General features: G+C 40.7%; 2 protein-coding genes across 3 annotated transcripts in view; one reads left to right on the forward strand and one right to left on the reverse strand.

Annotated features, from left to right (window-relative positions):
• Positions 1-15,889, reverse strand: part of LOC472247 (eyes shut homolog) — a 559,821-nt gene that overhangs the window by 45,768 nt on the left and 498,164 nt on the right. The gene's annotated exons all lie outside the window — the stretch shown is intronic.
• LOC129144281 (zinc finger CCCH domain-containing protein 11C-like) lies at positions 919-6,260 on the forward strand. 2 transcript variants are annotated; one of them, XM_054685971.2, is made up of 2 exons: positions 919-1,334; positions 1,721-6,260. In XM_054685971.2, exon 2 carries the CDS (start codon positions 1,926-1,928, stop codon positions 4,149-4,151), a length of 2,226 nt encoding a protein of 741 aa, XP_054541946.1. In that variant the 5' UTR covers positions 919-1,334; positions 1,721-1,925; the 3' UTR covers positions 4,152-6,260. The 2 variants fall into 2 exon arrangements, with proteins under 2 accessions (XP_054541946.1, XP_054541945.1); XM_054685970.2 differs by having other exon boundaries at positions 934-1,033; positions 1,401-6,260.

Genomic DNA, 15,889 nt, shown 5'->3' on the forward strand with positions numbered 1-15,889 from the left:
TAGCTAAGGCCACCACCCCCATCCCCTCAAAGGTTGGCATGCAGTGACTGATGGAGGGCCATGTTCACCCTAAGTGAGGCAACTCCAGCAGGCACCTACAGCTTCCTGTGGAGTTGGCTAAGGCAATCAGGTCTGCATCACAACCTGACTTCTCCCTCTGCTCAATTGTTTTCCCCTTCTTTTCACAGCTGTTGGTCCCAAGGGATACCCTAGAAATATACTAAACGCTAAACATTGTTTCAGGTCTGCTGTTGGACAACTCAACCCATGGCAGTGCTCTGTAAGACTACGGAGATTTTGTGGGATTAAAACTAGTAGAGGGTATGAAAGCGTTTTTTTTTTTTTTTTTTTTTTTTTTTGGCAGATGCAGTATTCTGAGAAATGGATTAACATGATTTAAAATGGTGGCCAAGAAATATGATTCTTCTTATTTCATTGGAAGGCCTGGAAGTGTAAGAGGCTAAAATATAAAAATCTGTTTGTATTGACTTATTTTTCTCCTGTTATGGCTTGTACTTTGCTGATCCTTTGCATTTTAAATAATTTTTGTTAGGATGTTAGACATTGTAAATATTTTATTGAAAGTCTAGATTTGGGGCTGGGCGTGGTAACTCATGCCTGTAATCCCAGCACTTTGGGAGGCGGAGGCGGGCAGATCACGAGGTCAGGAGATGGAGACCATCCTGGCTAACACGGTGAAACCCCGTCTCTACCAAAGATATAAGAAATTAGATCTTAGGCATCGCGTCATAGAGGAACTACGTCTTCCAGAACCCTCGCGCCCTGCGTCGTGCTGGCACTTTTACCGGCCGGGCCTTAGAGCGGAGCCTGTAGCCGGGCGCCATCTTTGACGCTGGCAGTCTTGATTTTCTGCGAGTGCTGCTGCTGCTGGGAGGACGACGGACGGCAGCGGCCAAGCAAGAAGAAAGACGTAGCAGCAAGCGGGAGTCGGGGATAGTGTCATCGGTTCGGGTCCCACGACTTTGGAGCTTGTCTCAAACTCCACATACAGAAAGCCACCGACCTTATTCCGGTATCCTACACCCATTCCCCACCCTCATTACACTCCCACCCCTGGCCCTCAGCGTGGGAGTCAAGAGCAACAGGGACACTTCCGTACTCCTTGTAGGATTGGTGAAACCGTAATGAAGAACACCCCTAAACTCCCATAATCGGTGCGGATTCCTGTGGGGAAGGCCTATAGTGTTGACATCTTCCAGGCCTTGGTTCTGGACCTTGAGAAGGAGGCTGTGGAACTAGAGATAGCGATGCTTTTTAGGATTTGGGGATATTCCCTGCCCAAAAAATTCCTGGAAAATTGACTAGTATTAAGTGTGAAGAAATCTTGAAGACCAGAAATTGGATCTTACTGAAAAACTGATGTTTTTTTTGTTTTTCAGATTATATTGTTCAGCTATGGAAGATGGATTTTTTTTCATGATCCTTTGACTCTCAAGTTCATCTTTAAATGAACTCTTTTTTTTGTTTTTTTTGTTTTGTTTTGTTTTGCTTTGTTTTTGAGGAGATAACTAACCCTAGCTGTCTCCAGTCTGACAAAGGTTATTTGAATGGACTTAATCTCCCAGTAGTTGGGAGATGTTTTAAAAACACATGCTGTGTTTGAATTGTGGCTGAGAGGTTTTCTTGGCAATGTGAGGAGGAAAATTTTTTCTGCCTCATTATTATTAATTCATGGATTGAGTGTTGGTTCGACCTACAGGCGTAATAGATTGGAACTCAGTGAAGACACAGACGTTCCTGTTGAGAGCAACCAGCTAATGATTACAGTTTAAAGACAATTTCTGTGATCAAGTTGTCATTTGGAAGATTAAACCCATTTCACGAGGACTTGGAGCCTTGTCCTTGCTTTGAGGAAGCAGTGGCTTGTTTCAAGAAGCCACTTCTGATCTAAGAATCTACCCAGCATGCCTAATCAAGGAGAAGACTGCTATTTTTTTTTCTATTCTACATGTACCAAAGGTGACAGCTGCCCATTCCGTCACTGTGAAGCTGCACTAGGAAATGAAATTGTTTGCACATTATGGCGAGAAGGGCGCTGTTTTCGACGGGTGTGCAGGTTTCGGCACATGGAGATTGATAAAAAACGCAGTGAAATTCCTTGTTATTGGGAAAATCAGCCAACAGGATGTCAAAAATTAAACTGCGCTTTCCATCACAATAGAGGACGATATGTTGATGGCCTTTTCCTACCTCCGAGCACAACTGTGCCTGAGTCACCAGAAGAGGAAGTGAAGGCTAGCCAACTTTCAGTTCAGCAGAACAAATTGTCTGTCCAGTCCAATCCTTCCCCTCAGCTGCGGAGCGTTATGAAAGTAGAAAGTTCCGAAAATGTTCCTAGCCCCAAGCATCCACCAGTTGTAATTAATGCTGCAGATGATGATGAAGATGATGATGATCAGTTTCCTGATGAAGCCAAAACACCTACCCTGCAACCAACTCCTGAAGTTCACAATGGATTACGAGTGACTTCTGTCCGGAAACCTGCAGTCAATATAAAGCAAGGTGAATGTTTGCATTTTGGAATAAAAACTCTTGAGGAAATTAAGTCAGAGAAAATGAAGGAAAAATCTAAGAAGCAAGGTGAGGGTTCTTCAGGAGTTTCCAGTCTTTTGCTCCACCCTGAGCCTGTTCCAGGTCCTGAAAAAGAAAATGTCAGGACTGTGGTGAAGACAGTAACTCTCTCCACCAAACAAGGAGAAGAACCCTTGGTTAGATTGGGTCTTACTGAGAGACTGGGGAAACGAAAATTTTCGGCAGGCGCTGACAGTGATCCTCCATTAAAGCGTAGCCTGGCACAGAGGCTAGGGAAGAAAGTTGAAGCTCCGGAAACTAACACTGACGAAACACCAAAGACAGCTCAAGTTTCCAAGTCTCTTAAGGAGCGATTAGGCATGTCAGCTGATCCAAATAATGAGGACGCAACAGATAAAGTTAATAAAGTTGGTGAGATCCATGTGAAGACATTAGAAGAAATACTTCTTGAAAGAGCCAGTCAGAAACATGGGGAATCGCAAACTAAACTCAAGACAGAAGGACCTTCAAAAACTGATGATTCTACTTCAGGAGCAAGAAGCTCCTCCACTCTCCGTATCAAAACCTTCTCTGAGGTCCTGGCTGAAGAAGAACATAGGCAGCAGGAAGCAGAGAGACAAAAAAGCAAAAAGGATACAACTTGCATGAAGCTGAAGACTGATAGTGAAATTAAAAAAACAGTAGTTTTGCCACCCATTGTTGCCAGCAAAGGACAATCAGAGGAGCCTGCAGGTAAAACAAAGTCCATGCAGGAGGTGCACATGAAGACGCTGGAAGAAATTAAACTGGAGAAGGCACGGAGGGTGCAGCAGAGCTCTGAGAGCAGCACCAGCTCCCCGTCTCAACATGAGGCCACTCCGGGGGCAAGGTTGCTGCTGCGAGTCACGCAAAGAACATGGAGGAAAGAAGAGAAGATACTTCAGGAAGGAAATGAAGTTGATTTTCAGAGCCGTATTAGAATGGAAGCTACAGAGGCTTCAGTTGAGACCACAGGAGTTGACATCAGTAAAATTCAAGTCAAGAGATGTGCGACCATGAGAGAGATGCGCATGCGGAAACAGCAGGAGAGGGAAAAATCAGTCTGGACACCTCTTCGGGGAGATGTAGCCTCTTGCAATACCCGAGTGGCAGAGAAACCAGTGCTCACTGCTGTGCCAGGAATCACATGGCACCTGACCAAGCAGCTTCCCACAAAGTCATCCCAGAAGGTGGAGGTAGAAACCTCAGGGATTGCAGACTCATTATTGAATGTGAAATGGGCAGCACAGACCTTGGAAAAAAGGGGTGAAGCTAAACCCAAAGTGAACGTGAAGCAATCTGTGGTTAAAGTTGTGTCATCCCCCAAATTGGCCCCAAAACGTAAGGCAGTGGAGATGCACCTTGCTGTCACTGCCGCTGTGAAGCCACTCAGCTCCAGCAGCGTCCTACAGGAACCCCCAGCCAAAAAGGCAGCTGTGGATGCTGTTGTCCTGCTTGTCTCTGAGGACAAATCAGTCACTGTGCCTGAAGCAGAAAATCCTAGAGACAGTCTTTTTTTCTTTTTCTTTTTCTTTTTCTTTTCTTTCTTTCTTTTTTTTTTAATATACTGTAAGTTTTAGGGTACACGTGCACATTGTGCAGGTTAGTTACATCTGTATACATGTGCCATGCTGGTGCGCTGCACCCACTAACTCGTCATCTAGCAGTAGGTATATCTCCCAGTGCTATCCCTCCCCCCTCCCCCCACCCCACCACAGTCCCCAGAGTGTGATATTCCCCTTCCTGTGTCCATGGGATCGCATTGCTCAATTCCCACCTATGAGTGAGAATATGCGGTGTTTGGTTAGAGACAGTCTTGTGCTGCCTCCAACCCAGTCCTCTTCAGATTCCTCACCCCCGGAGGCGTCTGGCCCTTCCTCATCCCAAATGAGCATGAAAACTCGCCGACTCAGCTCTGCCTCAACAGGAAAGCCCCCACTCTCTGTGGAGGATGATTTTGAGAAACTAACGTGGGAGATTTCAGGAGGCAAATGGGAAGCTGAGGTTGACCTGGATCCTGGGAAAGATGAAGATGACCTTCCGCTTGAGCTATGAGAAATGATTGATAGCTGAAGGTGGTAGTGAGGACACTTTAAAAAAAAAACCGCCAAAAAACTGGACTTAGTTTCATCTATTGTAACATTTACCTGAGACGATCATTTCTTTAGTCTAGAATTTGCCCCAAATCAGAAGTATACCTCTGAATTATCTGTATGTGTCCTGGATTCCTTGGGGTCAGATTTTTAAAGTTACTTTATAACCATTTTGTCCATTTGATGCCATTGTTTATCATCTTTTGAGAAAAAAGTTCTGTCATACCCTTCTCTCCACAAAAAAGAGACTGAGAGGGAGATCAAGTGAAAGGGTGCAAGCAAACTTAGTGACTCCTTGAGGTGTTTGTCAGTTTTGGCTTTTTTCTCCTTTGTTGTATTCTTTATGTATTGTCTTGATGTACTTAATATTACCTGAGTTTGAAATGGATGAAGACAGCTGCTACCATTAAGGACCAAATTTTATGCTACCACTAAACAAAAATACCCACTCAGTCTGTGTTAAATTGTATGTCTTTGTAAAGGTATTTAGAGATTCAACTAAGCTTTAAAGAGGGCTGAGCAGCTCAGGAAGCCTGTAATGTGGGCATAACTCTTTGGACCTGATCTTGATGCTTCTGCTGCTCTGTTGGCCTCTGAAGAGCAATATCTAATTTATTATTACTGTAATTTTTTAAAAGGCTTTAAAGTGCCTCAGGGGTCCCCTGAAACTAATTTTCTATTTCTGGGATTCCCTGGATTCATTATATGAGATGGTGACATGATTAGAGGAATTCTTTTTTCGTATGAAAATTGTCCCTTTTCTTCTTCAGTACTTGCCTCCTTGCTGGCATTGAATTAACACAGGGACAAAATTTGGTTAATTTTTTATTTCTAATTCTCCCAACAAACCCCTGTTGCCCAGTATTTATGTGGTGGCCTTTAACCACCTGAGGGAAAAAATGAGCTTATTCAAGCTGCCAATATTTATCTATGGGCTGTAGCAGTACACCGAATTGTACTGTGCCAGGGATATTGAGATGCTCTGGGGGTGTATTGTATACCTGCCAGTTTTCTTCATTTCTGAATTGAGTTTTCTTTTCTTGATGTTGGTTTCCTTCATATCACCTCAAGGTTTAGATTTGTGAAGGAATAAGCATGACGGAAATAATAGTCTTGAAAGGAGATATGTTGTATATAATCAGAAGGAAGAGGAAGGAAGGATTTACCCATTTTGATATTTTGCTGTAGGTGGCCAGTTTTGTTTCTCATAGGGAAATCTGACCCACCTGTCATGTTGGCTCCTAAGGAACTGCTGTTGTAAGCGGCTCATCAAGAGTTGAACTTCACGTAGCCTTGTTGGGAATATGGAAAAGGAAGAAAGCCACAGGACTGCCCATTCAGTCTTGTTAAGATTGGGATGATTCTGCACAAGCAAAAATGACTTGAAATTTATGTATCGACACACCTCTAGCAATCCATCTTCAGCTGACTGAATGTTGTATGATAGCCCTTCTCCAAAGCAGGGGTAGAATGTTCAGGTTTCACCACGGATTTTCTACTTATTTCGCTTTTGGAATCAGCTTACAGATTCCAGGTCCCTTTTGTATATATTCTTTATTCTTTTGCTTTTTTAAAAAATAAACTTGTATTAGTCAATGTTTCGTGTTCCGCATTATTTGAACCATTTGCCCTTACAGAAAGAGAAATACTTGTTTGTGTTTTAAATACAAGCGATGTAGGAAAAAAAAAAAAAAAAGAAAGAAAGAAAGAAATTAGCCAGGCGTGGTGGTGGGTGCCTGTAGTCCCAGCTACTTGGGAGGCTGAGGCAGGAGAATGGCGTGAACCTGGGAGGCGGAGGTTGCAGTGAGCTGAGATCGTGCCACTGCACTCCAGCCTGGGCAGCAGAGCAAGAGTCCGTCTCAAAAAAAAAAAAAAAAAAAAGAAAGTCTAGATTTTGTAGTCTTCCTCTGGAAAGCCGAATTTTGTTTTGCCAGGGAGTTCAGTTACTTACCATTCAACCTGATCCTTTTTAAGCGTATTTTTAAGTTTGGGAGTATGCGTCTAGAGTAAGTTTTTCTTTAGGGCTAATTTAATTATCCTTTTGAAGCACGCCTCTTCAGGAGGCTCGAGGAAATATTCAGGGTGGTCAGCAATGCCTCCATTCTGGCTGGCTGCAACTCAACCCCCAGCTCACAAATCCCAGTAGCTGTTTTTGCCTGGCCTCATAGAGTTTCATTTCATGCATATGTAGCCTAATATTCAATGAAGGACTCAGGATAGCTGCCTGTATAGATTTCTGGAGTTCTTTCTCTCTGTGCCTCACATTTCAGCTCTTTTAGCTCCTTTAACTCTGATCTCTGTCTATTAAATTCAGTAAGTTGGATCTGCCTTGTCATGGTTCCTCCTCTCTTACTGCAGTCTTGGAAGTGCCTACATCCAGAAAGCCATGTTGGTTATAGGGCTTACCTCATTTCTTTTCCTGTTCTGAAGACTCACACTTCTGTGCTGTGTCTGTTTTCTAACGTCTGAAAACAGCTGTCTCATGTATTTTGTCCAATTTCCTAGCTGTTTACATCAGAGAGACAGATTTGGTACCAGTTATTCTATCACATTGAGAAGTGACAGTCCCTAAACTTGCTCTAAACATGTTTAGATTTAATGTGAACAACTAATGTTTCCATTTTCAGTTTCTCTTAGCAGTTTTCACGAGCTTCAATCCGTTAATTCTCAAATACATCCATAAATCACTTGGAATATCTTAATGCATTGTATGAAAGATAATTCCTCCTCTGTACCCATCATCAGCACTCTTCCTTTAAATTGTGGGATATGTTTTTCTGAGACTGTGGCTTTAGCGTGTACGAGAAAAATTCAGTTGTTATCCCCTCATTTTGGGGAGTAAAAATCATAAGAACGAGGAGCATTATAGTATCTAATCTTGTCAAGCAAAAACCTAGGTAACTTTGGAAGTTTTCTTCTCTCTCCCGCACTCTCCCACTTCTATGTGTGTATAAGTGTGTTTACTGAATAAAGAGCCTTTTATTTTTATTTATTTATTTATTTATTCGAGATGATGTCTCACTGTCATCCAGGCTGGAGTGCAGTGGTGTGATCTCAGCTCACTGCAGCCTCCACCTCCCGGGTTCAAGCGATTCTTCTGCCTCAGCCTCCCTAGCAGTTGGGACAGACTACAGGCACATCCCACCACGCCCAGCTAATTTTTTGTATTTTTATTAGAGACAGGGTTTCACTTGTTGGCCAGGCTGGTCTTGAACTCCTGACCTCAGGTGATCCACCTGCCTTGGCCTCCCAAAGTGCTAGAATTACAGGCGTGAGCCACTGCCTCAGGCTGAATAAAGAGCCTTTTAGATAATGTCTTGCCTGACAAGTTTAAAACAACTTTCTTACCAGATATGCCATAATAAAAATCTCCAAGAAATTTTCCTTAGGCTACATCTCAATGGGCCATTTAATACTATATCAATAAACTTTATTACATAATAAGATCTTGGTGTTTATCAGAAAGGGATTTGAGCCAGGGTGTTTTAAGTTGATTAGTATCTTGAGTGAGAAAGATCTCTGTTTTCATTAGCCTTCTCAGAAAAAATTCCCCCTATTTATCAGGAATGCAAATGTTTCAGATTGAAGTGGGTACCCAGACATAGCTCAACATTGCACAAACAGGTGCCAAGGGGAATCTGTTTCCTTTTCTATCTAACTCCAACTCCTTTGAATTTTTTTGACAGGTACTTAGAAAAACTGGGATTGACAAAGTGATACAGTTTGAGTTATATGTTGCCATAGAAAGAGGCAAGTTGGCAAATATTTTGGTAAATCATTTCAAGATAGCTTTGAGGAGGTCCTCAAAGCTTAGTATTATACATAGAGCAAGAGGATTATATGAAGTATGAAGAGAAAATTTCTTCTGATTTTCTAAGGAAGATATTGTTTAAGATCCAAGACTAGAAAACCAGGTGAATAATGTAATAGTAGTCCTTGGGCGAATCAAACCTTTTGGTGTGTTAAGTTTAAATTCTCAGGAGGATCGGGAAATCCATGGAACCAGATGGCTCCTAATTGTTTACAAGGAGAAAAAGGTCATGCAGAGGTTGAGAATTGCATGGTATTAAAACCTATAGGGTTAAAAAAATTAGAAAAAAACTAGTGTGGAGTTTGGAGTATTTCAACTGGTAATCAAATACAGAATGTTATGAGATAGCTGATGAGATATTCTTTCGCTAGATTTCCTCAAATAAATAAAGGCTGTTGATGGTTCCATCAAGACGGTTTTGCGTGTAGGGAAATAATTAGCATGTGTTTTATTTCCGTTAACATATGTTCGTAATTGCACCCATACACTTCCTTAGAAGGGGAAAGTTTGCAGGCCTCTGAAATGACCATTGTACTTCCATAGCAGAATTCAAAACCAACACTATAGAAAGCATCTATAGCTGCCTTAAAGAAAAAAATTGGTGAATCAGCCAAGGGTGACGGGAAACATGGGGCCTGGTAGACTTGTCATATCTTGTTACAAATGTTCTCAAAAAAGCATTATTCATGTGCCTCTGGTTCCTACGACTAGATATCAGATATCACCAAGTCTCTGTCACTGAGGAGCTTATAGCTTAAAAGGGGGACTTTTAAATAAGTAAGCACACTAGTAGACATTAATCAGCTCACCAACCCCAAAATATTGGAGCATTAGGAAGAACTGAATTCGAATCTTTGCTCTGGTACTTAAAGTGTGATTATGGGAATGTGTTTTAATTTTAATGAACATCAGTTCCCATCTCAGTTAATAGCAACCAAGCTTCCCGGTAAAAATTCTATGGTTATCCTTTATGTATCTTTCCCCTTGCCTCTTACTGCCAATTTAGCAGCACGTCCAATTGATCCTACTTTCAAACAGACGTGACTACTTCTCTCCCTTTCACAGTGACATCCAAGGCCTCAACATCTATTGCCTAGACAATTGGCCTCCAGTCTACTTCTACTTTTGTCTTCCTCCCCTTGATCCCTGTTCAATTTTTCTTGGTTGAATAGCCATATTGATCCTTTCAGGATGCATTGGATCACAATACTATCTTGCTCTAACCCCTTCAGGTCCCTCCCATTGCACTGGACTATACAAACTCTTGGCTGGGCATGGTGGCTCATGCCTGTGATCCCAGCACTTGGAGAGGCCAAGGTAGACAGATCACTTGAGGTCAGGAGTTTGAGACCAGGCTGGCCAACATGGTGAAACCTCAACTCTACTAAAAATACAAAAATTAGTCAGGCAAGGTGGCATGTGCCTGTAATCCCAGCTACTCGGGAGGCTGAGGCAGGAGAATTGCTTGAACACAGGAGGCAGAGGTTGCAGTGAGCCGAGATCATGACACTGCACTCCAGCCTGGGTGATGGAGTGAGACTCTGTCTAAATCTATCTATCTATCTATCTATCTATCTATCTATCTATCTATCTATCTATCTATCTATAGATATATCTGGGATTAGTGGTGACCAGCTTCCAAGATGACCCTCAATGATCCTGCCTGCCTCCGAGTACCCACACTCTTGTGAAGTTCCCTCCCTCACACACTATGCCAGGGTTAGTCTGTTTGACTAACCCTGGTTAGTCAAAAACAAAAACAAGGAAATAAAAAAACCCAAACTCTTCAGTATGCCCTTCAAGGCTCCACGTGACCTTGCCGTGTCTACCTCTTCTGCCTCATCTGAACCTTAGCTCTTTCCACACCCTTCTCATTCTGCTACAGTCATCTAGTTCTTACTGTTCTATGAGCAGCTCATTTGCTAAGCTCATTTCTTCTCCAAGGAGTGGCTCCATTTCTCGAGCGATTCCCATTTCCACTGGCTGGTTTATCATTATCATATAAGCTCCATGTCTAACTCAAGTGTTACCACTTCAAATGGGTTTTCACCATCCTAGCTAAAATAGCAGCCACTGTCTCTCTTGCTCTGTTTTATATCTTCATGGCAATATTGCCAACTGAAATTTTATTATTATTATTTTAAAATATTATTTATTTCTTACTAGAAGGTTAGTTCTGTAATGACCAACTTTTCCTGTCGTGTTCACTATTGTTTTCCAAGCGCATAATCGATACCCATTAAATATCTGTCAAATGAATACATAATTTTTAATGGGGATGACAAATAAAATATTATTTTTTGAGGAGGGAATAAAAGAACATACGTATATCTATAAATACTACGCTTGATCTTCGCCAAAAGGCCGAGAAGCGATACGTATATCTATAAATACTTAAAAAGTATGAAGTACTACAATATTAATATTCATAGATATATAACTAAAAGGGTTGGATGGTAAACAAAGTACTTGGACATGTTTCTGGTAAGTTTCTCTATGAGCTGGGACATAAGTTTTACATTTAATCCTATTTTCTATGTCAAAGGAGGATAAGTGAGTTTTACCCATTGAACAAATAGACCCATTACTCATATTTCACAATTAGCTGCTTTATGCATATTTGACCAATGTTGCACTTTAAGCAATTACAGATAACACTTAGTCCTGGACTTACAGATGGTTTGACTTATGGATGGGGAACGCAGTAGAATATTGTGTTCCCAATAACGCTGCCTATTTACAAAAGCAGCGTTTCCATCCTTTTCATTAGTTAAAAGTGAATAGTTTTTACTAATTAAATTAATATTTAATATTTAATTTGTGTCAATTAAATATGCACGAATTCTGCACAACCCTCAGCCCCCTTTTGCAGATTCTGATATGACAGTTGAGTATTATTATATGAGTAATGATAACTGTCAGGGCCAATGTTGGAAGCAACCATGTGACCTACTAATACAATATTTATCCTCTGTCCCTTTGATTTTCTGTTTAGTAGGCTCTCCAAATTATCACTCATTATGTATCCCAAAGCAGAAATCAGTGTAGGTAGCATTACTAAACTTAGCGAATAAAAATATGGGATGCCAAGTTAAATGTGAATTTCAGAAAAATGAGTGCTTTTCTGGTATAAGTATGTCCTATGCATAAGTATGTAGGGGTACAGTTTTGCTAAAAATTATTTATTGTATATTTGAAATTTATATTTAGCTGGATATCATGTATTTTATCTGGTAAACATATATATAGGATATAGCCAGTGACATAATTCCTGATGCCATCACTGGTCCTTTGGCTCAGACCACAGTATTTCTAATATCAGCGGAGCACAGCTAGATTGTTCAACTGTTGCATCTGTTAAGGTGGTTAGAAGATGGTATTTCATGGAACAAGAATATTTACTATGCCTTCCTTTATCTAAGTGCCTTTAATATGTTTCCTTTTACTTGAATAACTTTGAGTGAGAAATAGACATAAAGGAGAGTTTTCCTATGATGCCTGACTAACTCTGAATACTTCCTGGCACTTGTAAGATAAACTTGGTCATGATAAATTAAGCGATCAGTTATTGCTCCCAAGGTTTCTGTCATCTGGGTTTAGGGTCAGAGGTGGATTTTCTGTGAAGTTAGGAAAACTATAGCTTTAGGGCCGTCACTCGCATAGGTCACTTCCATGGCCCCGTGCCTAATTTTGCATTCTTTTTCTTAGATACAAAACAAAGAGACCTCCCACACTCTATAAGTGCCATGAAAACCTGCATTCTATCCCCTCATCCCCCACCCATGTCTAGGGATAAACAGTCTAGCATGCTAGCTCTAGATAATTGCTGCTTTGGATAATTTCCAGATAAAATGCCCAAATTGACAAGACAAATGTTTTACATGTAAACAAGTTGCACTTACTTATCTTAGGCCCCCAACAACCTGATTCATTTCAGCTATTGGCTTTTTCTTTTCTCTATGGTCACAGTTATCACAGTATGCTCTCGGGAACATGGGGGCAGAGCTTCAACGTTAAACAGGTCTTTCTGTTTTCCTTTCCACTGGGAGATACCTAGTTCAATGTTCCTGTAACCAGTTGGAATATATGCCAATCTCAAAGTTAAATTCTGGCTCTTTAGGAGGGAGCTTTCATCTGAAGACCTGGGATCTTCAGATTATCACTGCGTTGTCACTTCCCCTAATTTAACAGCTGCTTGTTTTGCTTTACTCCAGTCCTCAACCCCCAGATGAGGTAGTAGAGATTCCCTACTGTTTCGTGGAACACCAGCAACATGGACACAAAGGCAAACTCCAGCTTTCCTCACACCTCTTAAAGAGCATCTTGAACCCCACAAGTCTAGATGGCCCTGGCCTATTCCCTGGGGGATATTTTTTCCCCATAGGTAGGGCTGGTGAGATATTATGTTGGAGTCACCCGGGGCCTATTCTTGTACCTCTTCTGTCTTTCTTTGGGTACTTTCATTCACTTGGTAATCCCATCTTTTGTCATGGCTCTGAAAACCATCCAAATGTTGACAGCTCCCTAGTTTATATCTGGGAAATTATAGGAGGGTTTAGAGTAAAGAAGTGACCCCATACATGCGTGATTAACACATGCTTAAAGGATCAGCCCCGAATTCTCCCTTGACTCAAAACTTATTCAACTGTCTATCTGGGTGTCCTTTAGGCATCTCAGACATACTGTGATCACAGCTGAGCTCCTGATCTTGCCTCCAGATATGGTCTTTCTGCAGTTTTCCATAACTCGATAAATGACAACTTCATCTTCCCAGTGTTTCAGGCCAAAAATCTTGGAGTCATTTCTGACTCCTCTGTTATTCTCACGTTAGCTGTTCAAACTATCTAAATAACAGTCTACCTACTAAATACCCTTTGTCTCTACCTTCAGGGTATATCCAGAATCTGATCCCTTCTCAGTATCTTCACAGCAAACACCTGGCCCAGGCCACCTCATCTCCTACGTGGCCTTGTAATTGCCTCCTAACTGGTCTCCCTGCTTCTGTTTTCAGCCAGCTTTAGTCTGTACTCAATGTAGCAGTCAAAGCAGTCTTTTCAATACATAAGTCAGAGCATGTTAGTTATCCTCTGCTCAAAAGCCTCCAAGAGCTTCCCACATTAATAGGAATAAAAGCCCAAGTCCTATAATGGCCTGCGAGGTGGTATCTGATCAGACCCTCTGCAATGACTATTGTCCTTGTCTTCTCAAATTTTATCCACCACCCACTCCCCTCCAGCCTTGCTGACCTTGCTGTTTTTCACAGAAGCCAAACATTTCCCCACTTAGTGCCTTTCCATTGGCTGTTCCATCTGCCTGGATTGCTCTTCCTTCAGGTGTGTCTATCTGTGTGTGTGTGTGTATGTGCGTGTGTGTGTATACATGCTTACATGCTTCCTTACCTCCTTCAAGTACTTTCTCAAATGTTACCTTCTCAATGATCACCCCATTTAAAATCAAAACCCCCCCTCCACAATTGTTAATCCTTGTTTTGATTTTTCTCCATAGCATTCATTACTTCTAAGAGAGGTTTTTAAAAATTTTTTATTCTGTCTCTTCCAATTAAATATAAGCTCCATGAAATCGGGTTTTTATCTGTTTTCGTTCCTGCTCTATCATTCCTAGCACTCAGAATAGTGCCTGTCACAAGAAATGGAGGGCACTCAACATATATCCATTGAATGCATAAAACAGGATAAGAAAGTCTTAAACATTTGCTTAATGTGTCTTCATCAATCCTTAAAGGTTCAAAAGCACTCAACCCTCTTTCTCTTCTTTGGACTTCCCCTTATGGTATGTGTGTGTGTGTGTGTGTGTGTGTGTGTGTGTGTGTGTGTGTTTTCCAGCTAAAACCTAATATCCTTGAGTTACACCATTAAGAGAGTTGCAGCTAGCTCTTCAGAAATCTTGTATCTACTGAACTCCAAGAACATCATTTATTCAGTACCCAAGGATGGGACATAGCCAATGATGATGATGGGAACATTTTCAGGAAATGTGCTCACTCACATAGATTTTTGTTCATGGAATAAGTTTCTGAAGGTCTGTTTATCAGGGTAAAACTTCAGTCCTGTATCAACTTACAATCCCATACAGAAGGGTCACTGTTTACATTTCTCCAAAGCCTGGTCAAAAGTAACTTTGACTAATTTGATTAAATTGATTGATAACTCAAAGTAAATCATATCACCAAAACACTTCTCATTCCAATGCTTGATAGTTATGGAATTTGCTGAGACCACCCACTGAATACCCGTTCAAATGAATGGAATCTCACAGAGCACACATAATCATCTCTGACTTTTGTAGCCGTAGGGATACATTAATACCTGTGCCTCATACTTAACTGAAAATCACCAGTTGTCGGCTGAGTAGTTTACTGCATGTCAAATCTGAGGTCCAGTGTAATAGACTGTTTTACTACTTCTATTCAGAATTTTCTAATTCATAGACATTCTAATTTTATTTGTCTTTTTCTCTCAAATACCATGATAGGGTGAAAATTTGAGCTTTTGTATCTTAATGTTTATTGAACATTAAGATACATAGAGAATACTCTACTATACATAAATGCATACCACTCAATGAATTGTCCTTGGATGAACATTGCTGTAAAACTACTCAAGTTAAAAAATAATATTTCCAGTATCCAGAAGTCTTCTGATGTCTCCTCCCCATCACTACTCCCTTCTTCCTCCCCGATGTAACTATTACGCTCATTCTAACACTGGAGTTCAGTTGTGTCTCTTTTCCAACTTTCTATAAATGAAATCATCTGTATAAATCTTGCATCTGGCTTCTTTTGCTCCATATTATGTTTGTGAAATTCATCTATATTATTGAATATAATAACTGTGGTTCATTCAGTATTACTGCTTCATAGTATTCCACTTTATGAATTTATCACAATATATTGTTTCTAGCTTTTCATTTTTATAAATCATGTTGCTCTGGGCATTCTTGGAAATATTTTTGGTTAGCATGATCCCCTTTCTGTTGAATATACACTTTGGAGTGCAATATCTGTGTCATAGGTATGTACATGTTCAACTTTAGTAGATAATGTAAGCAGTTTTCCTAAATCATTGTCCCAATTTAACTCCCACCAGCAATATAAGAGACATCCTATTGCTACATATCCATGTCAGCAGTTAGGATTATCTCTCTTCTTTATTTTAGTTATTCTCCTTGGTAAATAGTAGTAGTATCTCATTGAGGTTTTAATTTGCATTTCTCTGACTACAAATAAGATTGAAAATATGCAGATATCCTTTTCCTGAAGTGTCCACTCAAGTATTTCCTCCTTTTCTCTATTGCATTATTTATCTAGTTATAGTTAATTTGTAAAAGTTTAAAAATTATTTATCTGGATGCAAGTCTTTTGTTAGTTATGTGTGTGGCAAATATCTTTCCTCAC

The sequence above is a fragment of the Pan troglodytes genome, chromosome 5, assembly GCF_028858775.2.
Source record: "Pan troglodytes isolate AG18354 chromosome 5, NHGRI_mPanTro3-v2.0_pri, whole genome shotgun sequence".
NCBI lineage: Eukaryota > Metazoa > Chordata > Mammalia > Primates > Hominidae > Pan > Pan troglodytes.

Bases quoted from the DNA above. Each gene is read 5' to 3' on its own strand.
- LOC129144281 (XM_054685971.2), top strand. From the start codon at position 1,926: ATGCCTAATCAAGGAGAAGACTGCTATTTTTTTTTCTATTCTACATGT.